Source organism: Hylobates moloch, unplaced genomic scaffold (genome assembly GCF_009828535.3).
Source record: "Hylobates moloch isolate HMO894 unplaced genomic scaffold, HMol_V3 SCAFFOLD_2, whole genome shotgun sequence".
Classification (NCBI taxonomy): domain Eukaryota; kingdom Metazoa; phylum Chordata; class Mammalia; order Primates; family Hylobatidae; genus Hylobates; species Hylobates moloch.
This window is the reverse complement of record NW_026652277.1, coordinates 129,019,690-129,046,291: the sequence shown is the minus strand read 5'-3', so window position 1 is coordinate 129,046,291 and position 26,602 is coordinate 129,019,690. Positions and strand designations below refer to the sequence as shown.

Sequence of the window (26,602 nt, the reverse complement as noted above, 5' to 3'; positions counted from 1 at the left end):
AAAGAGAACATGATGGCTTGGATCAAGGTGGTTCCGGTGGTGATAGTGAGAAATGGAGAAATTCTGGGTATATTTTGGAAGCAGAGCCCATAGGATTTGCTTGCAGAACAAGAGACGTTTGGTTGGCAGATATAAGGCTCTGAAGTTCAAGGGGGAGGTTCAGGTTTCATCAGCATTTAGGTAGTAATTCAAGCCATGAGGTAGTGAATATGGATAAAATAGAGAAGGGGTTCAAGAACTAGGCCCTGATGTACTCCCAATATTTAGAGGTTAGAAGATGAGCAGGACCCAGTAAAGGAGTGGCTAGAAAGACAGGAGAAAAACCAGGTAAGTGTGGTGTCCTGGAAGCCTGATTCAGAGATAGGAATTGATATATTGTACCAAATACTGTAAATAATTCAAATAAAATGAGGACTGAAAAATGACGATTGGATTTAGTGATTGTGAAGGTCAGTGGTAACCTAGTGATGAGAAGGGCAGTTTCAGTGGAGTGATAGGGGCAAAATCCTGATAGAATGGATTCAAAAGAGAATACGAGATAAAATGGGAGAGAGTAAATATATATTTTTTCAAGAAAAAAAAATTGATTATGTAGTATTTTGTGAATGGACAGAAAAAAGTGATGCAAGGCTGGGCACGGTGGCTCACGCCTGTAACCCCAGCACTTCGGGAGGCTGAGACGGGAAGATTGCTTGAGTCTGGGAGTTCAAGACCAGCCTGAGCAACATGGCGAGACCCTGTCTCTATAAAAAATGATAACAAGGCCGGGCGCGGTGGCTCACACCTGTAATCCCAGCACTTTGGGAGGCCGAGGCAGGCGGATCACGAGGTCAGGAGTTTGAGACCAGCCTGGCCAACATAGTGAAACCCTGTCTCTACCAAAAATACAAAAATTAGCCGGCTGTGTGATGGCAGGTGCCTGTAGTCCCAGCTACTCGAGAGGCTGAGGCGGGAGAATCGCTTGAACCCGGTAGGTGGAGGTTGCAGTAAGCCGAGATCCTGCCACTGTACTCCAGCCTGGGAGACAGAGCGAGACTCTGTCTAAAAAAAAAAAAAAAAAGATAAGAATAAAAAAATTAAAAAGTCTTTTTTGTCAAGATGAGAGAAATAATAGCACATATATATGGGAATGCTGGTGGAAATGATCCAATAGAGAGGGGGAAATTGATAATATGAGAGAGAAGAAATGGTTGGAGAAGCTGGAGGTATTTAATTTGGAAAAGGAAAGGTGTAGGGGCAATAGTAAGTGGAATACTGGGGCGGTGGGGGTGGGGTTGCAGTTTTGTAGATCCTAGGGTTAAGGATTAGGGAGGAAACAAAGTAAAAACTGCAAAGACCTGGGAAGTTTTGACAAGAGGCAGGGGTGCTGGTATTAAGATTTCAAAGATGAAGCCATTTCCAGAGATGACAAGGCTCCAAGTGTCTCTGTTAAATTAGTGGAAATAAAGTTGCTCCACATGAATACTGAGCCTTGGACCAAAAGCCATTTGCTGGAGTAATAGACGGATATATGAGAATGACCAAGGGGGTCCACAGATGACTGTGACACAGACAATAGAAGGTGGTAGAGCTGGATGGGGTAAGAAAGAGAAGCAGAGGTACCAGCTGTGGAGGGGACCACCATGTAGGGTGGTAAGCTTCCTATCTCTGGAAGAAAACACTGGTGACTCTGATTTAAGGATTTATAAAAAGAACTCCTGAATATGAAAAGTATTAGGTTCACCTATAGGAGACTCTGAGAACTTTCAGTCCTAAAAGCCTGATACTATGGTAATTGGTATGTCTCTTAAATTAGGTTTTCGGTATGAATTAGAATTCTTCTATTTTTTTCTATAAAAATTATTTTCTGGCCAGGTGTGGTGGCTCATGCCTATAATACCACACTTTGGGAGGCCCAGGTTGGCAGATCACCTGAGGTCAGGAGCTCGAGACCAGCCTGACCAACATGGTGAAACCCCCTCTCTACTAAAAATACAGAAATTAGCCAGGCATGTTGGTGGGCACCTGTAATCCCAGCTTCTCGGGAAGCTGAGGCAGGAGTATCACTTGAACCCGAGAGGCAGAGGTTGTGGTGAGCCAAGATCACGCCATTGCACTCCAGCCTGGGTGACAAAAGTGAAACTCCATCTCAAAAAAAAAAAAAAAAAAAATTTCCTCAGTAGAATGAATTTTATCCTGCTTAATATCAGTAACAATTGGTCTTATCTATTCTCTCCTCAGTTCCCTCAAAGGTCTTCTAACGGCCTGCACATTCTGACATGTAAATACTTTTTGGATTAAATGACCTATCACAAATGCCAAGTTCTTGAGTTTGATGTATTAAATCTCATTAGTACTATTAAACATAAATAACGATTTGCTTTGTAGTTAAGGCTCATCAAATCATAAACATCTTCTGATGGCAGTTTTTATCCAAGCAAGCAATCCACAGTAATGGGACTGCTTTTAAAATTTACAGCCTGGTTCTTGACTATCCCCTAAAATTGTCAATCAGTAGAAGCGCACTGAGTATCATCTGAATTTAATAAATTTAATCAGTGTAAGAAAAATGGCAATGTAAGTCAACTACAAAAAAAGTAAGTGTCAAATAGAAGTGGTTTTTAGACTATCTAAAGCTTTTGGATCATTTCTATCCCTCTTCCCTGCTCCAGGGAAGTAACAATACCCAAACGTATGTAGAATACAGATATGCAATGTAAAAGCACACAGCTTATTTCTTTTATTCAACATAAACTATTCCCTTCATTTCAGTAATTTCCCCTCCCCCACCCTCCAGAGAATTCCACAAACATAATCCCAAAGCCTTATAGGAATTTGCTAAAAAGTTTTTATTGCATTTACTGAGAGCATCACATTTTTCCACAGTAAAATAATCTTATACTCCAAGCAATTGTAAAGATCTTTTCATTAAAAAGATTTTGGTTATCTATATTAAATTGCACATTATAAAAAAAAATTGTAAATTATAGTCTTCAAAAAGAAACATACATTTTTTAAAAAGTACTAAAATACTGCATACTGGTCAAATCCAGCATGATCATTCAGCATAGTGATCTACATTTGAACAACTATTGTGCCAATAATGGCCCTGGTGTAGGTTGGGAGAGAAGCAGAGCCGCACTGCGGTTTATAGCATACACTTGGAATAATTTGGCTTTGGTGTCTAAGATAAAGTGTGTTTTTCTAACTCAAAGTATACAAAATAATTAAAAAATTAATTTTCAAATAAACATTAAAATAAGTCCACATGAACAATGTCATATTATACTAGGAGATACTTAAAATATCCACGCTCTCTCTTAGTAATAACTACAGGGTTCAATTTGTTGTAGCTATAACTTTAAGGCTAAAATAAACTGGTGGAAGAACAAAAGCAAAACGCAACTTTTATCAAGCATTGTGTAATGCCTTTACAATCTTACACATCTCAAACCACATTAAGTTACATCAGAAGTTATTATTAGAGTGATGTTTACTCTCACCCTAATGTAACTTCTGATTAGCAAGCTTCCATTCTCTCTTCCAAATATAACTCATGTTAACGTAGAAAAGTGTTATCATTAGTTACCAGAGCAAATCCAGTATACTGGATTGTGAATGCATGGTCTTTCCAATTAGGAAAATGAGAGCGTGTATTGTCTTCTTAATTTATATTTATAAAATCCTCATAAAACACAGTTAAGTCACGGTCTTTAAAAAAGAGAAGAATTCAACTGAAACCTGTCATTCTCTAGCCGGGCATGGTGGTTCATGCCTGTAATTCCAGCACTTTGGGAGGCTGAGGCAGGTGGATCACTTAAGGCCAGTCTGGCCAACATGGGGAAACCCCATCTCTACCAAAAATACAAAAATTAGCTGGTGTGGTACTGGGCACCTGTAGTCCCAGCTACTCAGAAGACTGAGGCACGAGAATCACTTGAGCCCAGGAGGCGGAGGTTGCAGTGAGCTGAGATCGCACCACTGCACTGGAGTCTGGCAGTAGAGCAAGACTCCATCTCAAAAAAAAGAAAAAGAAACAAAGAAAAAGAAACCTGTCATTCTCCATTCATCTGAATCCTACCTACAGAGCATTAAAGAGACCCGTATGTCTCAAACTCCTGGCCTCAAGCAATCCGCCTGCCTCGGCCTCCCAAAGTGCTGGGATTATGTGTGAGCCATGGCGCCTGGCCTAGGAGATCCATATGTTATTTTCCATAGGTATTACACAATCAGACCAACGATGGTGCTGAGAGCCCTTGATAAATCATAGATCTGAGACTTGCTGACACTGACCCAGCCGCAGTACTTATTGTTTATGTTAAATCTGAAAGACAAACAATGATACTTTCAGTGAGAAATTTCAAAGAATTATAAAAATATAACTGTGCAAGTAACTCATCCATGTTTTAAGATTGATGACTCTCAAAACTCTGATTTTAGCCTGAAAATTGCTAAATAGTTTCAAATGTCCAAATGTCTGCATAAGCCAGCTCAATAGGAAGCTATTATATATAATCTTTTTCACATTGCCTCAAAGTTACAGAATATATTTAAATCGCTCACTTTGTGCTGAAAACATTGACAAGGGACTTTTTCTTTAAAGTTATTACCTTGGGAGGTTGTGTTCATTAGAACATTCTCATTTGGTGATCATTTTCTTGTGAGTTTTGTAATTTAAAGCCTTATATGTTAACAAAAATTGCATACCTCTAACTAGATACTGGAACTCAATAATCACTGTATAGGTGAGCTTTTTTCCTCACTCATGTATATAAAATGCAACATGCATAATGTTGCTGGCTGTATACATTTTCTATTGTGTTGTATATTAATATTTTTAAAAGAAAAATAATTTTGAAAGGAACATGAAGTATAGCACCAATCTTGATCTAATAATCTTTGGTAGAAAAAAAAGAGGCACCAACCACAGTCTGTTCATAGTCCAGGGTCAAAATACAGCACTTTTTTTTTTTCTTTTTTGAGACAGAGTTTTGCTCTTGTTGCCCAGGCTGGAGTGCAATGGTGCTATCTTGGCTCACTGCAACCTCCGCCTCCTGGATTCAAGCAATTCTACTGCCTCAGCCTCCCGAGTAGCTGGGATTACAGCATGGAGCCACCACGCCCGGCTAATTTTGTATTTTTGGTAGAGATGAGGTTTCTCCATGTTGGTCAGGCTGGTCTCCAACTCCTGACCTCAGGTGATTCGCCCGTCTCGGCCTCCCAAAGTGCTGGGATTACAGGCATGAGTCACCGTGCCCGGCCCAGCACTATTAATAACAAACCCTCCATTCCTGAAATAACATTTCAGTATAGACTGAATTATGAAAGATACTTTGACTCATTAGGGAAGATCACAGTAGAAAGGTTTTATGTGTTTACACATTTAAAATATTTAACAAACTGACTCTTCTAATGACAGATACTGAAAAATATCTAGTAAAGAATAAAAGTCATACATCACAGGCTCCAAAATAGTATTACCGATCTAATTTTTGTTTTAAGTGTTATTTTATATTGGTAGTTCCTATCGCATACATGTTTAGGGACATTGAACTCCAAAATACTCTTCTTATAGCACTTATATTGAAAGGCAAAGCAACTTCTTTAGGTAGACTGTGTTAACTCCTACACTATTGCCACACTCAAGAACAGCATTTTTAAAAACTCCAGTGAGTCAAAAATTCATTGTCCCAGTCCTTGTTCTACTAGGAAGGAGTGTCTCTTACAGGAGTTTAATGTGTAAGTTGTAAGGTTCAGGCACAGCTGTACAATCTATCATCACTGATCATCTACCCTCTTGCCAATGAAAACAAAACTTTTTCATAATCAAACTTCCAGTGTAACTTGAAAAGCCACTGGCGAAGCATTCTAAGTGTTCATTAGAATCTAAGTGTGTCTAATTTAGAATCTAAGTGTATCTAGATTCTGAATTTCTTCAGGTTTTTGTCAGATCCACAGGCCATATTAGTTGTTATTCCTTTTTTGTTACTTTTACATCCGCTTATCAGAACAAAGCACTTAAGAAATTTTACCGATATTTTGACCCCACTAACAATTTGCACCCCCCTTGCTTTTTAATCCCAGAATCACCATTAGCTCCCTTCTGATGAAGCAGGAGTTGACTCAGCTGGGCTTTCAGCTGGACACGGAAAGCGGAGGTAGATGAATTATCATGATCAAGTGGGTGTCATCAAGTACTTAGAAAGGTTTTATTTTGTTCCTACTGTCTTTCCAACTTACTAATAAAAATATTGAAATCTATTTCAAAAATGAGGTGGCCTCATGTTATTTTATATCTGTCAGGAATATAGTACCATGGGGAATTTTATTTCCCCAGAAAGCAAGATTGCACCCCTTTAGTATGGAACATTGAACTTTAAAAGAGGTGTCCTTGAACGTGTGGAAGTGAAGACAAAAGTTTACGATTTAAAATTTGATAATTTTAAAAAAGGCAAGCTAAGTAAACTACGTCCTGAGTTTCAAGATTTTTCTGAGTGATTCAAAGATGTAATGAATTTTCCATGAGTCTTTACTGTCTCAGGAGGAGTCATCTGATAAAATGCACATTGATGGTAGGTCCATAATTGTGGTTCTGACATTTAATACAAGCTTCACACTTAACTGTGAGCATTCGGCCTTTGTTCTTGAGAATCGTGACCTATTGTTCTATAGTATATTTATAACACAAAGCATTAATCTCTGCCAACTAATCATAAACATGTCGTGGCTATGAAATTATAGTGAGCCCAGGGCCTGTTTGTCTACCTTGTTATTATTTGCTCCGGAACCATTCTTAAATTCAGCTCTAGACAGTCTTTTTAGACCAAGCTATCAACAAAAGTCAGCATGTATAGTGGAGCAGAACTAATTTTTTTTTCTTTTTTTAGACAAGGTCTCATTTTGTCACCCAGGCTGGAGTGCAGTGGTGCAACCACAGCTCACTGCAGACTTGACCTGCTATGCTCAAGCAATCCTCTTGCCTCAGCCTCCTGAGTAGCTGGGACTACAGGCATGTGCCACCAAGCTGGCTAAACTTTTTTTTTGTAGAGACGAAATCTCACTATGTTGCCCAGGCTGAGTCTTGAACCCTGGGCTCTGGTGATCCTACCACCTTGGACTCCCAAAGTGCTGGGATTACAGGCGTGAGCCTCCACACCCGGCCTTAGAACTAATGATTCAGTCAGTAAAGTAGCAAGTCTTCCTTCTACGATGTATTCTTGTTCCACATTACCATTATGAATGACAAATTGCCTTTTGTTTTCATAACAAGACAAAAAGCTTGTCTTTTTAAGAGTTAATTAAATTGTTATGCATGATGCATTTCTTATTCGCCAAGATACTACTTGCCTTTCAAATTATAAAAACATATAGATGTAAAAAGAAGGTAATAGTTTCATTTCCTTCTATTTTTAAGACAACACACTGGAAAAGCAACAATCTTTGACCTAATGTAAAAGTTGTTCCTTAATGTTTATACCAGCAACAATGACCTTTTTTTCAGTGCTAGAGACTTCCTAAAAAGTTTTAAATACTTGTTTAAATTGTTTACATATTATAAAATTGGAGCTAATTAGCTTATGCATTTCTACTTGTATCTCTAAACTCTGGGAATTTACTCTTAACACCATTCACCAGAAAATGTAACCCAACCTAAGGAAGGTCCCTGAAGAATAATCATTAGGAACTGCATCAGAGAGGCACACTACATTCCCAGTCACCCTTCATGCTGGGCTCTCGGAACTAAGATTTAATGAAACCTTAGTGAAACTGGAAATCAAAGTAAAAAATTACGCTCTCTGAAAATATGCTAAAGACTTGGCAATGTTTTTTTTTCCCCAAAGCATTTACTTTAAAAATTTAAATAAAGTTTTAAATGTTAGCATAAAAAATACTAATTTGTATGAAATTTATTTCTTCCCTTAAATATTTCAGTCATGTAATTTAAAATTAAATTCAATGTAGATCATTAGAACTAAGTCGAAGGCCGAGAGAAAGCCATTCTCCAGGATACACGAAATTGGGTGGGGATCCATTCAGTGAAACTACAGGGATCAGTAGGAAATACAGCCATGCAACCAATGGAACTAAGCATGGATGTTAATGAACTCTTCAGGAGGTTTTGGAAGGATAGGAGGAAGTAAAGGGAAATGAAAAAATGATGAGGATAAGAATAATGTAAGAAGAGTAAGACAAAAGGTACGTAAGAAAGGGCATGAAAGTGCACCAGCAGGAACTCCTCAGAGCCACCCATGCTATAGGTTGCCTTTCCCCTCCCTGATCTCATGTCATATTTTCTATTCAGTTTTCCATGGATTTAACATCAAAAGTCATCTGGACATAGGCCAATTTCGAGTAACATTGGTATAAATTAACATATTCTTAAATGCAGCTAAAAGGATTAGAATTATCCTAAGTAAACATGTTTACTTTTAAACTATGTGTACTTTTACTTTTTTCTTTTTTTTTGAGATGGAGTCTCGCTCTGTCGCCCAGGCTGGAGTGCAGTGGCACAATCTCGGCTCACTGCAACCTCCGCCTCCTGGGTTCTTCTCCTGCCTCAGCTTCCCGAGTAGCTGGGACTACAGGCGCCCGCCACGCCTGGCTAATTTTTTTGTATTTTAGTAGAGATGGAGTTTCACCGTGTTTCCCAGGCTGGTTGCGAACTCCTGAGCTCAGGCAATCCGCCTGCCTCGGCCTCCCAAAGTCCTGGGATTACAGGGGTGAGCCACTGCGCCCGGCCAGAATTTGAATCTTAATACAAGAACTATGCAATTTTCAGTGGAAATTATAAGTCTTGTAGCAGGGCTATAGAGTAAGCATTGTAAATATGATCAAAGAGATGAACATATCTTGCCTAAAGTATCAATAATCTGGGTGGTATATTACTGCTTAAATGGATGGATCCCAGCAATATCCATTGCAATAAAATTTAACCAAAATGTTTCTGGAAGTTTCTTGGCCATCTGTTACAATAGTATCCAATCTAGAGTTTCTATAAAAAGGAATGTTACTCCCTTTCATGCTTTTCTTGGCCTCAAATGCCAGAACCTTTTGAATTTGAGAATTTTCTGAGTCTTATCAAAAACAGGATGAGGAGATAAAAGCAGAGTTCTGACTCTGTATTCTTTTCAGACTCTCAGAAGTGTCTGGATTGAACACAAAAAATTTAGGCTTATCAGGTCACTTTATTGCAGCAGTAACACTTCATTCAGAAATTAGAAAGGATTTAGTTTCACTAGATTGAAGCACAAATTTTTATATTAGTATTTTTCATTTTCTTTGTGCATTTTAAACTTTTAGAACTTTTCCCACAAACAACATAGTACTAAATATGCATTTATGGAGTTTAGCATCTTACTTTTATATTTTTTCTTCTTAATTTTATATTATTATAGCAGAGTATTCTCCGTATGAGTCTATTACAATAGAACTTTTTCAGTGTTATAGACCCAGTTTGATTCATTCCATTAAACTGAAAACTACATATGTGAAGTTTAATATACAAACACATATGCTGAGCTCTAAGTTACATATACTCGTCACTGCTATTTTAATATGGAAACTAACCAAGCAATTTTTTTTAGTTTCAGATTATCACTTTTTTTCCCTAAAATCAGCCAAATTTTGAAAAGAAAAACACTGTAGAGGTCTTTACAGAGCAAAGTTTTCATTTTTGAATTACTTTCTGTAAAACTGGGGAGAGGGTGTTTTGAGGGGAGTCTGTGCTAAAACTTTTAAAAAAATTAACATTTACTTTTTGTTTTTGATTTTCTTTTACAGACAGGGTCCTGCTCAGTTGAACAGGCTAGAGTACAGTGGCATAGCTCACTGCAGCCTCCATCTCCTAGGCTCAAGCAATCCTTCCACTACCTCAGCCTCTGAGTAGCTGGGGCTACAGGTGGGCACCATCATGCCTGGCTAATTTTTAAATTTTTTGTAGAGACAGGGTCTCATTATGCTACCCAAGCTGCTCTTGAACTTCTGGGCTCAAGTGATCCCCCTGCCTTGGACTGCCAAAGTGCTAGGATTACAGGCATGAGCCACTACGCTTGGCCTAATTTTTTTTTATTTTTAGTAGAGACAGGTCTTGCTATGTTGCCCAGGCTGGTCTCAAACTCCTGGGTTCAAGTGATCTTCCCTCCCCAGCCTCCCAAAGTGCTGGGATTATAGGTGCAAGCCACCTTACCCAGCCAAAATTAACATTTATAATAGTGGGTTTGATGAGTGGTCTTAGTAGTATGTTTTGTTGAACTTTTCAAAAATGAGAAAGTAATGTTTTATATAACTGGACGTAAGTGAATGAAATCATTTTCTAAAAGCTTATAATAAGAACATGAAAAGGTAGTATGGTCAAAATGTAGATTTTTTTTTCCTGCAAAAGAACCATCCACGGGCAAATTATCTAAGTCCCCTGAATATGATATATGACACTATTAGAAGTGGTAAGGTGCAACTGCGTGTATGACAAAGTAAGTTGCTGAATGTCTTCACAATCAAAAGCACTAACATTTAAAGGCCTCAAGTACTAAAGTATAATTTTAGGGATAGAGGAAAGTGTTCTTGTTTTTGTAAATGAGTATGGGTCATGGCATGACTTTGGTTTTATTTTGGGTCCTCAAACTAAGAGCTTTCTTAGATAATCTGTATATAAATAGCAAAAAAAAAAAAAATGGGAATGTTCATAGGATAAATAATATGAGTGCAAATTTTTGCCAGAAAGTTCTGGAAATGTAGGACTTGGTTCTTTTTGTAAGTGCTTTTAACCTTTTCAGACTCATTAATTTCATAAACCAATTTAAGCAATTATTTCTATCAGCTACAGATATTTTCTTCACAAATATAAAGGGTTTTGCCCCCCTCCCCATCCTCCAGCCTCCATCAGTTTGTGCCTGTAACTGCCACTTGATAACTGCTCAGTAAGACTTTGTTTAAATATCAGGTTCTAGTGCTAACAAATCCAGAAGTCAGAAAAATTCTAAGTTACAAGTGCCAGAATATCTTTCATGCATTCTATTTTACTTTATTGTTAAAATTTAAACAAATTCAGAAACGTGGGGTGTTTCTGGCTACTTGAGTAAAACACACTGCAAATGCAAAGGGAACAATGCTGTAAACTTAAATGATTTCTGAACACCTCAGGATCCTCCTGGAGAGGATCCTTTTCATCTCACATATTGATTCTGAACACTTTGTTAGCACCTGCTCCCAGAAGGTCCCTTGACACTGGAGCAAGTCAGAATAACTTAATATCATAGCTTATTTAACAGCAGGAAAGCAACTTTAACATAGACTTGAGGTTTAGGTAGATCTGGTATTATCTAGAACACAGGCTTAAATTTTGCAAAAAGTTTCCAAAGAGCATAAGAAAGTAAAACAGAGGTACCAGAACTGAAGACATCATTAACAAACAAAATATTTCCACTCCTAACCAAACTGCAACCCTTTCAGTATAGCCTGAGGTATTTTTAAATATTTGTACAAGCTAAAGATCATTCACAGTTTCCAAAGCTGCTTTTTACTGAGATAGCTTCAAATTTTCACAATATGTGACTTTCAGACATGTTTTCATATACCAGTCTCTGCCCTCAGACTCATGGAAACATCAGAGATATTTAGTGGCAGAAAATGGTTCTTGTAGTGATAAGGGTTCTATTTCCCAATTATTGTGCTATTCCTAGGATGTGATTAAAAAAATATGAAATTTGCAATTCGTATAAAAGGAAAGGAAACTTGCTTAAAATTCAAAAAGCAAGTCCAGTCTGGTGGAGGTATGTAAGATATTAAATAATAGAGTCAGATTCTTTCTTGAACATTCCAGATGAACTTGACAGCAGAGAGTTCTGGTTTTCCAACATTTTCTCCATCTTTTCTTTTCCAGTGGTTTTACTGATTTCTCTTTGCTTCTTACTATGGATCCATGGGATAAAACAAAGCACAGCACCTCCAATAAGGGGAGGGACTCCAGCGAGGTAGAATGCCACATCATAGGAGCCCAGCTTGTCACGAAGTAACCCTGAGAAGGGAAAAAGCTGTCACCAAGGGAGAACAAGTGTGGCTCTGTAGGGGGTCTAGATCAGCCACAGGACTGATTCAGACATCTCAGATATCAGACTTTTTTTTTTTTTTTTTTTTTTTTTTTAGGAAACAGATCTGAAATATAAACCTTTTTTGATAGGAAGAAAAAGATCTCATATCTTTAACGTTGTCATAAAGTACAGGCCTCTGGATTTTCATACCAAGACATTACTTGAAAAGATAAAAGGTAGACTTTTTTTTTTTTGAGACAGGGTCCCACTGTGTCACCCAGGCTGGAGTGCGGTGGCATAATCATGGCTCACTGCAGGCCTTGACTTCCCAAGCTCAACTGATCCTCCCAGCACAGCCTCTTGAGTAGCTGGGACTACAGGTGCATGCTACCATGCCTGGACGATTTTTATATTTTTTGTAGAGATGGGGTTTTGTCACACTACCCAGGCTGGTCTCAAGCTCCTGGGCTAAAGCAATCCTCCCACATCAGCCTCCCAAAATGCTGGGATTACAGGCATGAGCCACCATGCCCAGCTTTCAAACTACTCTTTGGTGTATTTGTTTTTTATGAAATAACATGAAACTATTTAACATTATAATTCAAAATTAAGAAAAATTTTAAATTTAATAATTTGGATGAAAGTTAGGTTGTTAAATACATTTTGGAAATAGACTAAGGTTTATAAGTACCTGGAAGAAAATGTAAGTATATAAGAATTATTAATGGCATTCTATATTTGGGTTCTGCTTCTGAAAACTTTTACAGTACTCAACATTTCTAATTTCTCTAACAAATTCCAGGACTCAAGGTTTTAAAAGTTATCTTAGTGTTTTTAAATTCTTATAACTTATACTATAAAACCTAAGTTATCTAAAATGTCCAGGGAACATACTGTACTAAATATCTATCTGACTTTGTTAAATAAATAGCTGACCATTTGTCCAATTAAGTACCAACACATAAAAATGTGTATATCCATTCTGCATATATAAAATAGACAATAGCTGTAAATGTAGAAGTTTTCTATATTTGGAATCAGACCATTCCATACACAACTGAACTCTTCCTGCTTATGAACACTCATGATTATGTTCTGCTGTAATACTATGATGCCCTCAGGGCCTCCCGGTGAGCCAGCAGCTTTCTGCTGCCAGTTGCTGTGTGGTGGTGTTCTGCCTGCTTTAGAAGTTTCCTGTTACCTCCCTTATTTGCTCTGTTAACTGTCACTTCTGGTAGCAAAACTATTTACTACTAGAGGGCTGCTTATATAAAATCTGCTGTGGACTTAGAAACTGTAAAACTAAGCTGGTAGAGTATAAAAAGAAGAGTGAATAGTATATTACCTGCGGGAGAGAAGAAGGAATGGAGGGTTCTCCTATAAGGAGACCATGACCTTTTGAACTTAAACTGTATTTGGTCTACTCAGTAGTAACTCTGCTTGCTTGATTCATGACTAGGAATACAGTTCAGGATATGAGAATGAATTGAGCTAAACCTTCACTGAGCACCTCATGTGCCAAACACAGATGACAGTACATACATTTAAAATTTATCATATTTATACTGAATCTTCTAATACTAATTGACACAGGCACCCAAGTAATACTGAACATAGGACATCTTTATAGTATCATTCAGAGAATTTCTAGAGGTGGAATTCACATGAGATAGAATTAACCATTTGAAAGTGAACAATTCAGTGGCATTTAGCAAATACACAATGTTTTGCACCCACTGCTTCTATTTAGTTCCAAAATATTTTCATCATGCCTAAAGGACACTTCATTCCAATTAAGTAGTTACTTCCCAATCCCTTTCTCTCCAGCCCCTGGCAATCACCAGTTTTCTATCTGTATGAATTTACCTATTTTGGATATTTCACATGAAATAAATCATACAATATATGATCTTTTATTTTGAGACAGGGTCTCACTCTGTCACCCAGGCTGGAGTGCAGTGGTGCTATCACAGCTCTGCAGCCTTGATCTCCCGGGCGCAATAGATCCTCTCACCTCCGCCTCTGGAGTAGGTGGGACTACACTACTATTAGTATGTGTCACCATGCCAGGCTAATTTTTTTTATTTTTAGTAGAGACAAGGTCTTGCTATGTTGCCCAAGCTAGTCTGGAACTCCTGAGCTCAAATGATTCTTCTACCTTGGCCTCTCAAAGTGCTGGGATTACAGGTGTGAGCCACCATGCCCAGCCACGTCGCCTTTTATGTTTGGCTTCTTTCACTTAGTATAATGTTCTTGAGGTCCATTCACCTGGTAGCATCAGTTCTGTACCTTACTCCTTTTTATGGCTGAATAATATTGCACTGTAGATATTCCACATTTTGCTTACCCAATTAGCCATTTACAGGCATTTGGGTTTTTTCTATTATGTTATTTTTCATCAGCTACTCCTCAGGGGGATGTATGATCTCTTACCAAAAGCCGACATATTTAGAAATCTTTCAGAATCTTCATCTTTTTTTTTTTTTTTTTAAAGATGAGTTTTGCCTAGGCTGGGGTACAGTGGTATGATCACAGCTCACTGCAACCTTGACCTCTGGGCTCAAGCAATCCCCCCACCTCAGCCTCCTGTGCATCTGGGACTGCAGATGCATGCCACCACGCCCGGCTAATTTTTTTATTTTTTATTTTTTGTAGAGATAGTGTCTCACTATGTTGCCCAGGCTGGTCTCAAGCTCCTGAGCTCAGGTGATCTTCCCGCCTCAGCCTCTCAAAGTGTTTTATACAGTGTTTTAGCTGCCAGTAAGGATAAGAGGGACTCTTCAGCAAATTCAACATACCGTTTATAGCTAGTCTTATTAAAAATGTTACCAGTAAGGCACACATAAAAGCAAAAGACCAGTAATCAATAACCTGCAATATGTTTTACATATAAATGAGACTTAATTAAGACCTGAAGTAGAAAATACTATGAATTCATGTAACTACTGGAGAATCATTATATTTACCTGCAATGGGTGGGCCAACAGTCATGGGTATAGACATGAATCCGAGCAGAAATCCAATTGCTTGGGAGACATCCTGGGCACCTACTAACTCAAAGGCTATGGGAGCCATAATGGAAATGAAGCATCCATCGAAGAGACCCATGATGAGACACACAGCAATGAGGGCCCCAAAGATGCTACACAGAGGAATCATCATGGACATCAGACCAATGAAGAAAAAGGAGAGTACCTAGGATGGACACCATAATGTCAGCTCTGCTCGCAGGAAGTGAATGTCACAATTACCATGCAACATGCTTAGGACTTCTAAGTCATTACTGGTTCCCCCTTTTCCCCCCTGCCACTGCCTCATTCACTTTGATTTTACAAACATAATCAACTCCTATAATCATCTCCTTCGAGTTCCCCTAGCACTTTCTCAATATTTCCATTAAGGGACAAGAATAAAAAAACTTGTTGTTTCTGAGCCGGAGCCTGTCTCTGTTGCCCAGGCTGGAGTGCAGTGGTATGATCTCGGCTCATTACAACCTCTGCTTCCCAGGTTCAAGCAATTCTTCTGCCTAAGCCTCCTGAGTAGCTGGGACTACAGGCAAGCACCACCACGTCCAGCTAATTTTTGTATTTTTAGTAGAGACGGGGCTTCACCATGTTGGGCAGGCTGGTCTTGAACCTCAAGTGATCCGCCTGCCCGGCCTCCCAAAGTGCTGAGATTACAGGCATGAGCCACAGCGCCTGGCCGAAAATGACTTTTTATATATTTACTTTCCCTCCCAGCCTGCAAATCCCTTGAAGTCAGAATCTGTACCAAAAAAAAATTAATCTTTGGACTAGATATTATGAAGTTTAAGGATCCTGTATCTGGTCAGTGCTCAATCAGCTCAAATTCATTAAACACTTGATTTTTTTTTAACCTTTAAAACTATGTATACTTCACTGGTAGACATTATAGATAAATTTAAGCACCCCAGAGTTAAGGCTTATTATATTATTTTGAGCCATTGAACACTTTCAGTTTAGTGTTAGAGTAGTTAATAGAATTGAACACCTGATTTTGCCTACTATTTGGTAGGCACTGTGCTACGTGCTAGAGATTTCAACAATGAATAAGACTTCGTTCCTACCCTTGGGTTATGGAAAGATGGACATTTAAATAAGTAAGTGCAAGTGAAATGTTTATATGCTGCCGTAGTTATATATTCAAAGTATGGTGGGTACAAAAAAGGAGGAAAGAGTCAATTTAATAACTTTTTTAAGGCACAGAACCTGTTAAAACTGAACAATTCACAGCTGGGCACAGTGGCTCATGCCTGTAACCCCAGCACTTTGGGAGGCCGAGGCGGGCGGATCGTGAGGTCAGGAGATCGAGACCATCCTGGCTAACACGGTGAAACCCCGTCTCTACTAAAAATACCAAAAAATTAGCCAGGCGTGGTGGCGGGCGCCTGTAGTCCCCGCTACTCGGGAGGCTAAGGCAGGAGAATGGCGTGAATCCGGGGGGTGGAGCTTGCATTGAGCCGAGATCGTGCCACTGCACTCCAGCCTGGGTGACAGAGCGAGACTCCGTCTCGAACAACAACAACAACAACAACAACAACAACAAAAACTGAACAATTCACTAGTCAGCAGAAAAAAGTTTTCAAAAGCATCAGGTTTTTTAAAAGTATGCATATAATAGCAACTATCATTTATTTAGTGTTTACCAAGTGCCAAGCATTGTTGTAAGCACTTTAGATTGATTATCTCACTAGTGATCCTCATAACAACTTTATGAGGTGATTACTAATGTTATCTCCATTTTACTGATGAAGATAGTGATGCTGGGAAAGGTTAAGTAATGTGCCCAATGCACAGAAGATGGAGCCATCCTGGAACCATGGCCCACGTGGGCAGCAGCAGGCTGTGAACAGAACTGTGCCTGGAGGGTGCCCTCTAATAACAGTGAGGCTGGGGAGGAAGGAGAGACCAGATAAAGCAGCTGTATGCATCACTGTCCTCATCTGTTCTGTTTTTCCTAGGCCCTACTAGCACACCTACGGAAGCTGGAGGTTGGTAGTACGCCTCAGGGCAGCCACTCACAATCTGAGGGCCTCTGAAGGTGCAGAGTGTGAGTTCTGAGTGGAATTCAGGAGTGTTGGTTTTCGCAACTTTAACACAAGTGGTCCACTGACACCAAAATAGGAAATATGCTCTTGAAAAATGTTTCATATTGGGTTAGTTCTTTTTGACACCATCATATCATAGAGTTAGGTACATTTTTTCTTCAATCACTAAAATATGGTCTTACGGTAAAATTACGATTAGTTTAAGAATACGAGTTGGCCGGCTGGGCGTGGTGGCTCACGCCTGTAATCCCAGCACTTTGGGAGGCCGAGGTGGGCGGATCACGAGGTCAGGAGATCAAGATCATCCTGGCTAACACAGTGAAACCCCCTCTCTAGTAAAAATACCAAAAAAAAAAAAAAAAAGTTAGTCGGGCATGGTGGTGGGCGCCTGTAGTCCCAGTTACTCGGGAGGCTGAGGCAGGAGGATGGCGTGAACCCAGGAGGCGGAGCTTGCAGTGAGCAGAGATCACGCAGCTGCACTCCAGCCTGGGCGACAGTGTGAGACTCCCTCTCAAAAAAAAAAAAAAGAAAAGAAAAGAAAACGAGTTGGGCATTTGAAAAATAAGCCTAGCACCTCACACTAGCATTTCAACGGAACAAAATCTCCCCATTCTCCTGATTTTTACTTGCCAGTTAAATATCCTTTTCTCCAATGCAACTTCCATGACAGCACAAGCATAATTTTTTAGTGGTAATTGTTGGGCCTACAGCCTGGCAGGTTGGAAAGAACTGGGGCTCAGAGGGACACTACCAGGTTCTAAGCTCTCTATGACCTTGAGCAAGTAAAAAGACTTCCTGATACATCCCATTTATTGAGACAAAAAGAGATTTAAAGATAAATCAAAATGTAGAAAAGGGTTTGAAATTAACAAGTAGGTAAAGATTTAAGTAGTAATTTTTATTGAAAATCTAAGTAGATAAACCCCAATTTTTTATTTTTTATTTTTTATTTTTGAAACGGGTCTCACTTTGTTGCCCAGGCTGGAATGCAGTGGTGCGATCATAGCTCACTGCAGCCTCAACCTCCTGGGCTCAAGGTGATCCTCCCACTTCAGTCTCCCAAGTAGCTGGGACATGCCACTATGCCCGGCTAATTTTTTATTTTTTTGTAGAGATGGGGTCTTACTATGTCGCCCAGGCCATTCTTGAACTCCCGGGCTCAAACAAACTACTTGCTTTGGCCTCCCGAAGTGCTGGGATTACAGGCATGAGCCACTGCATCCAACTCTAATATTCTTAACAATAGAAACATTTTTATTCTATGTACAAACATAAAAGGGGATAAACATGGAAAGTTACTTAAATCTTAGAAACATATCTATAATCACAAACTCCAGAGAATCTAGAATAAAATTTTAGGATGGTACGGGGCCCGATTCCATGGATTTAATTGTTAAAACTATAGACCAAACATTCCCAACCATGCCACTGTAATTATACAAGGTTTTCAGGAATATATATTTTTTCTTTTAATGTGCTTCATATTTTTTTTCTATTTTGGCCAGTACATATTTCCTTTTTTTTTTTTTTTAAACACCAGTACCACTTGCCAACAAATTTCTTTAAAGATAAGAAAACCAGCTCTGTGGAATTTTATACTTAGTTAATGTTGGAAGCCTAGTACAGTACTTGGCTTTGTTAACTTTTCAACTTTGTTAAGTGATAATGTTGGTTTAGAACAATTTATATAACATGAGTCTTGGAAATTGGCCTCTTCACGTTTTTGTTCTTTGGTCAGTTTTGTAAAAAATTATTCAAGTAAAGGTTTCCAACTTATTGCTATATATTTTGAGCATAATATTTCTTTTTTTTTTTTCTTTTTGAGACGGAGTCTTGCCCAGGCTGGAGTGCAGTGGCGCGATCTCAACTCACTGCAAGATCTGCCTCCCAGGTTCACACCATTCTCCTGCCTCAGTCTCCCAAGTAGCTGGGACTACAGGCACCCATTACCGCGCCTGGCTAATTTTTTGTATTTTTAGTAGAGACGGGGCTTCACTGTGTTAGCTAGGATGGTCTTGATCTCCTGACCTCGTGATCTGCCTGCCTCAGCCTCCCAAAGTGCTGGGATTATAGGCATGAGCCACCGTGCCCAGCCTAAGCATATTATTTCTTAATACTTTCCCTGACTGCAAGTTGTCCTTTTCTCCATTCAAGCTATATTAAGTTACATTCTTATTAAATTAGGCAATGATTTATGTAGTTAATTAAATGTAAAATTTTTTCATTTTCCTTTAAGACTTGTGTTTATAGAAATTTACACATCTATTCTTTAAGTACTTCTCAGAAAAATACTTTGCTTCTTCCACCTTATTTGTAGCTACTGTAGTGATGCTCTTTCCCAGCAGATGTTAATACCCAGAATCTGGCTAAATGTGGAGGTAAGTAGGTGAGGCTGGTGAGAACATACCTATTCCTTATATGCAGGGATGCCTGGGCCACAAGGAGCACATGCCGACATTCGGCGAACTATACATATAGCAGGTTCAATGCTTCAACACTCCCCAGAATAAAGATTGATCCAGGCATCAAATACTGATCTGGTGATGCTGGGACTCAGTGTGAAAGATGAATAAACTTAGTATTACATACAATCTTTTAAAACTTGCTCTCAAACACAGCAGCTCTGGTTAGATTCGAATAAGGGATTCACAGGCTCCTTATTTTCTCCTAGGCTCTGGCACTGGCACTTAATAAGCCAGTGACAGTTTAGATGTCTATATTGCTTTTGTTTTCTTTAAGGAAATATATCATAAATATATAATACTTGTTATAATAGCACAGGCTATAGAAGAATTAACCTTCTATGAGTTAGTGTATGCACATGAGAACAAAAGATTCCTTTTGCTCTTACCTTTCCCATTTCTACCTCAAGGAGAGCATTGCTGGAGAAATGTCAGTTTAGGTTTTGCTCAAGAATCATAAGTGTAGCTCAAGAGGAAACAGTGAGCTGCACCTGAATAAAAGAAGGCATCTTGGAGATGGACATGTAATTGACGTTCCTAAAGTTTAGCCAATATAAAGTCTCCAGACTTTCAGAACCTCTGGCTAGGCACTCAGGACAGAAAACAGTTGGCAACAGTTCTGCTGGCCCATCACAAACTAAAGGAAAATGTCGGGCCACACAGCAGGTGACTGGATTCTTCTGAAGCATACAGAGGCCAGTGTCACTTCGAAGTGCTTCATAGGGAGTCTGTCAACCTTCTCCATGGCACATGGTTACTCTCACTTCTGCCTGATGGAGAAACATGCATTTGATATGTTCACACCCAGTGCCACAGTCTAGATGAGACTGATCATTTACTTAGGCTGGGAAATTGTTAAGTATTTGGATATATTACTCTGGAAATAGCTTACATTTGATAAAGTATATACCCTCATCCCAAGATAGATATCTTTAGGCAAATGTAAAATGCTAAAATGGAAAATGGAGCAACATTGATCCAGTTCATTCTACCTGAACTGGAAGAGGAAGCTTACGCAGGCTGATGGATAGGAAAGTCATTAATATTTCTACATTACAAAAGTAACTCATGAATATATTTTTTAAAATTCAAACCTTAGGGAAATGTACACAGTAATATATGGAAGTCTTCCTACAACTTCTTCTCATTCTCAACCCATGCCCATTCACCTCCTCAGGAATCGACACTTAACAGTTCAGTTTGCATCCTTCCAGAGCGTTCCTGTGCACATGTGTGTGTTGTCTGGGTTGTCTGCTTTATGTGCATGGACATGATGTCCATGCTTCAATATGTTCATGTCACAGAGAAATATGACACAATGGAAAAGTGATCTAAATTCCAAGTTTTCAATTCTTTCACACACAGTTTTAACTTTCAAACCTTTGAAATATTCTCACCCTTCCAAAACACTTACATATTACATTAAAAACACAAATCTGTAGCAATTTAATGGTGACCAGAAACACAGGCCTATAAGGTTAAGAAAATAGTAAAAAGATATCATGACACACGTAGCTTCTCCTGTCCCAATAAAGTATATATTCTGGGAACTTTTGCAAAGCTTTTCTTTAACCATTATTATTCTATGTAATGCATTTCAGTCATCTCTTCTGGCAGGAGCAGTAGACTTGACTCAGCATTTATTTTTAATTTTTATTTTTTTGAGACAAACTCTTACTCTGCCACCCAGACTGGTTGCAGTGGCATGATCACAACTCACTGCAGCCTCAACCTCCCTGGCTCAAGCAATCTTCCCATCTCAATCTCCCAAGTAGCTGGGACTACAGGTGCAGGCCACCATGTCCAGCTAATTTTTTAATTTTTTGTAGAGATGAGGTCTCACTATGTTGCCCAGGCTGGTCTTGCATTCCTGGGGTCAAGGGATCCTTCTGCCTTGGCCTCCCAAAGTGCTGGGATTATAGGCATAAGCTACTGCAACCAACCACTCAATATTTAGAATTATTAGGTTGAAAATACCTGGGACCCAGGACCTTGATGGAAGTTTAAATTCAGAACTCTTAAGCAAAATTGTGAGATAAATTCCTAAATTCTTTGTTACCTATAAGCAAAGACTCTAATTCAGGATTAACTAGGGTCTCCTTTCTTGAGACCTATTCCAAATCAGGATCTGCTTTCAGTATTTAATAGGATACTAAAACATAACAGATGCAAGGATTTATTAATCATCCAGTCTGGGCTAGGCACTTTACATAACCTGCCACCAAGAAGCCTCACCACAGCCCTCTGTTGGTTCTCAAGTTGGTGGTAGAACTGGGGTGAACTGGTTGCTCACTCCAGAGCCTGTGCTCTTGGGCTCGACAGCCTCCTAGACTAGGGATTACCATGATCTGAAACTAGACCATGTGGGAGGGCTGTGAAGTGTGTCTATGTCACCAGTGTTCTAGGCCTGGCTGCTACTCAGAACTGGCTTCCAGGGGACAAAGAGGGAAGAGTTGTCACAGCCCCAAGAAGTTGAAAGATGAAAGCAGGGAGCAGGTATGTCTGAGAAAACACACCACCAATGAATGGAAAGAAGGTAAGCCCAAGAGCATTCCAAGCCTTAAAGGATGGGCCAAAAGGCAGACAGCCAGGGACGGAGATAAAGGAAGGAACAAACAGGCAGAGCTGGAGTCAACTGCAGCAGAGAAGAGCCAAGAATCAAAAACCACACTGTGTGTTTGGGAAGTTGGGGCAAGGAAGCCAGGAAACAGGAGAGAGAGGAGGTAGTGAATAAGGGAACGAGTCCAGCATCCTGCATGGGTTAGGCCTGTGTTGTGTCCTGTGCCGCTGTGTTCACAAGGTGGAGTCCGTGGGCGGCTCCTCACAACCACAGGACACACTGAAGGGCTTTCTTTCTCCTTCTCAGGCTTGTTTGAAATGCAGCTGTCACACCTGTGACTCAGCATGTACTACTGGGTGCCACAAACGATGCTCTACATTTGGATGCAAAAATTAGATAAGGCCTAACAGAAGCCAGATTGTGGCTAAACTTTCATCTAAAGTGAAATATTTGACTCCTAATACTAACTTTTAACTTACTGCCTGTAACCGCAGACCAACGTGGGACAAGTTAGGAAAGGCTATATTTTCTTTTGTAAATTACTGGAAACACTCAGGTATTAAAATGTGCTCCAAAAATGTTGCAGATAATCTGTCTGCCCTATCTAGGGTAGGAGGACATTCAAAAATTGTTTTGGAATAAAATGCTGATATACAAAATATATCATGACTTAATCTATTACAGTACCATAGTCCATCATCTCTCACCTGGATCCTGAATTGATCTCCTAACAGGTCTTCCGCCCCTCTTGCACTCGTTTCCCTCCCTGTAATCCATCCTCCACACACAGGACAACCACAGTGACTTTAAAAACATAAAATCAGACCTACATCCTCCAACAAAGGTCCACTACTATTTTTTTTTTTTTTTTTTTTTTTTTGAGACGTAGTCTCACTCTGTCACCCAGACTGGAGTGCAGTGGTGCGATCTCGGCTCACTGCAACCTCTGCCTCCCAGATTCAAGTGATTCTCCTGCCTCAGCCTCCCCAGTAGCTGGGACTACAGGCACGTGCCACCAAAGCTGGCTAATTTTTTGTAATTATAGTAGAGACAGGGTTTCACTGTGTTTCGATCTCCTGACCTCGTGATCCGCCAGCCTTGGCCTCCCAAAGTGCTGGGATTACAGGCGTGAACCACTGCGCCCGGCCAAAATCCACTACTCTTAAAGCAAAGTCTCTTCATCTTGGCTTTCAAGGCTCTATCTAATCTGACCCACTCTAACTTTCCAGTCCCTTCCCATGCCACTTTCCCCGTCTTCTTGGGTTTCCAAACACATTCGGCTTCTTCCTGCCTCAGGCTTGCTTTAGGAACTCAGGGACCATGTCTGTCTTGTTTGCATCACCCTAACAGCATCTGAGCTGGTGCTTGGGGCACAGGAGGCACTCAACTTTTTGAATGAAAGCTTAAAGTCTGTAGTGACACAAATGTCCATTAGAGGGCTCCCTTGACACCAGAGAACAAAACTAAATGTTAGATGAGGATGTCCACAGTGAGGTATTGACAAAGTGATCATGATACAATAAATACATTTTTAAAAGCAGCACATTACCAACTCTCTTCACTTCCTTCTAGCTGTGTGACAAGACTGTCCTGTGACTGCCTGGACCTCTATACACACAGACACCCACAGTGAGGTAGCCTCTCTGTTCCTTAGTGTTCACATCTCTAAGTGGAAATAACAATGGTACCTCCTGTCTTAAAGGGCTGGGGCAAGGATCAATGAGATAACGCACGTAGAGCTCTTAGTTCATTGTCTGGCACATGAAAGTCCTCAATAAATGGTTGACTGTTATTACTTCAAGTCAATTAATGGAAGTTAACTTTATCTGTAATGCCTTTTCCAATCATTTTCCTGTGTCCAAATTTCATCTCTTTTTCAAGGCCCTGCTCAAATACTGCCTCTCATGTATAATATAATTAGACAGGCTTAATCCCCAAATCCTAAGACTCCCGTTGTGGCTTGCCTTTACCTTCCTTCCACAGCCAAGCGTTTGGACAAAGTTGTCTATATTTCCATTTGTTCAAATGATCATGATCAATTTTCCGCACCTGTAGAAACCATTCTCTGTAAGGTCACTCATAGCTTCCCTATTCTAAGTTCAATGAAAACCTTTCAGCCTCTTTGTCACTAGCTACTGACATTGCTGACCACTCCTGTCCCTAGAAACACTCTCATCCCTGTTTTCCCCCCTGCCTATCTGGCCACTCCCTTTCCATCTCCCTAGTCCTCCACTTAACTTCATGCAGCCCATGAATGCCAAACCCACAGGCCTCCTAACCCACAGGCCTCTTAACCCACAGGCCTCTTATCCAGACTCTTCCATGAGCTCTAAACTTTACTTGGCTTTCCTACAGGCATCACAAACTTAACAAGGCAAAAACAAACTCATCACTGGGGCAAGGGCAGGTAGGTTGGGTGAAAAAAATTTTTTAATTAAAAAAAACCCAATTCATCATCATACTTAGATCTACTGCATATTGATCTTTATAAGATGGCAAAATCATCTACTCCATTACCTGAGCCACAAATCTCAGATCCAGCCTAAGTGGCTTCATCAAATTCTCATTCTCTATGTCCCTAGCTTATTCCATTTGATCTCAGTATCTCTGTCTTGGTTCTTCCTGCCTAGACGCCTAGACTATTTTAATATAGTTTCCAACTAGTCCCTGGACCTCTACTCTTTTTTTCTAAAATTTAGAGACATGGTATCACTCTGTCACCAAGGCTGGAGTACAGTGGCATGACCATACTCCCCTGTAATCTCAAAGTCCTAGGCTCAAAGTCCTCCCACCTCAGCCTCCTGCATAGCTAAGACTATAGGCATGTGCCACTGTGCCTGGCTAACTTAAATTTTTTTTTTTTTTTTTTTGTAGAGATGAGGTCTCACTATGATTCCAGGATTGTCTCGAACTGGCCTCAAGTGATCCTCCTGCTTCAGCCTCCTAAAGTGTTGATATTATGGGCATGAACTGCCATGCCTGGCCTTTTTAAAAAATAGCTTTATTGAGATACAATTCATATTCTATGAAATTCACCCACTTAAAGTGTACAATTCAGTGAGTTTCATCACTATCTAATTTTATAACATTTTCATTACCCCACAAAGAAACCCAGTAGCAGTTACTCCCCATTCCCTCCTTTCCCTAGCCCCTACAACCACAATTCTACCTTCTTTCTCTATGGAAAGAGACAGAGATTCCTATTCTGGACACTTCATATAAATGGAATCATTCAGTATGTGGCCTTTTGTGACTATCTCAACTCTTGTCCCCTTCTCCACTCCATTCCACTCTTCCCAGTTACCAGATTGGTTTTTTTTTTTTTTTCTCTGAGATGGAGTCTTGCTCTGTCACCCAGGCTGGAGTGCAGTGGCACAATATCAGCTCACTGTAACCTCTGCCTCTCAGGTTCAAGTGATTCTCCTGCTTCAGCCTGCTGAGTAGCTGGGATTACAGGAATGTGCCACCATGCCTGGATAATTTTTGTATTTCTAGTAGAGATGGGGTTTCACCATGTCTAATCTCAAACTCTTGGCCTCAGGTGATCTACCTGCCTCAGCCTCCCAAAGTGCTGGGATTACAGGCATGAGCCACCACACACAACCGAAATTGATCTTTATAAAACACAACTCAGGCTGGGCATGGCTCATACCTGTAATCCCAGCACTTTGGGAGGCTGAAATGGGTGGATCGTTGGAGTGCAGGAGTTAGAGACCAGCCTGGGCAACACAGCGAAACCCTGTTACTACACACACACAAAAAAATACAAAAATTAGCCAGGCATGGTGGCATGCACCTGTCGTCTCATCTACTCAGGAGTTTGAGGTGGGAGGATTGCTTGAGCCTGAGATGTTGAGGCTGCAGTGAGCTGTGATGGCACCACTGTACTCCAGCCTGGGAAATGGAGTGACACCTTGCCTTAAAAAACAAAGAAACACCAACCCCCGACACCCCAACTTATGTCACTCTCTGGCTTAAAATCCTTTAATAGCTCCTGGTAGATTGCAGGATAGAGCTCATGTACATAACAGCCCTTCCCAAGCTGCTTCCTGTCCATCCCCCCAACCAATCCATCCACTATTCTCCCTTTATTCCATTCAAACATTCATTTCCCAGATATAACATCCCATGTCACACCTCCACAGCTTTCCCATGTGTTTGTCTCTGCTCGGAGCATGCTTCTCTGTCTTCCTTATCTACATACTTGGTCCTCAACTCTTAACTCTGCTCAGACCTTCACTAGTGACTCAGATGCGTGGTGCCTGTGTTGCCATGGCACCCATCTAGCAAACCCATTATTCCACTGTACTGCAACACTGCTTTATCTTCTCCCATGAGACCATTAGCTACTAGGTGAGGGCACAGACCATGTTTCACTTAAGTCTTCAGCATTCAGCAGAGTGTGTGGCATGAAGGAATCACTTCAATACCTGTTCTGTTGATTGTCAGTAATGATCTTGGAATTAGCATTTGTTTATGCTTACCTCAAAACATGAGGAGGCAATTT

The 26,602-nt window shown here is 40.0% G+C and overlaps 1 protein-coding gene across 1 annotated transcript in view; it reads right to left on the bottom strand.

Annotated features, from left to right (window-relative positions):
* Nucleotides 1–2,809: 2,809 nt before the first annotated feature.
* The window catches only part of SLC16A10 (solute carrier family 16 member 10), a 164,637-nt gene continuing 140,844 nt past the window's right edge, over nucleotides 2,810–26,602 (bottom strand). Inside the window, exons 5-6 of the mRNA XM_032156733.1 lie at nucleotides 14,972–15,200; nucleotides 2,810–11,992 (exon numbers count right to left, since the gene is read on the bottom strand). Coding sequence (XP_032012624.1) covers nucleotides 11,760–11,992; nucleotides 14,972–15,200 — 462 coding nt within the window. The 3' untranslated portion in view covers nucleotides 2,810–11,759. The remainder of the gene's footprint in view (nucleotides 11,993–14,971; nucleotides 15,201–26,602) is intronic.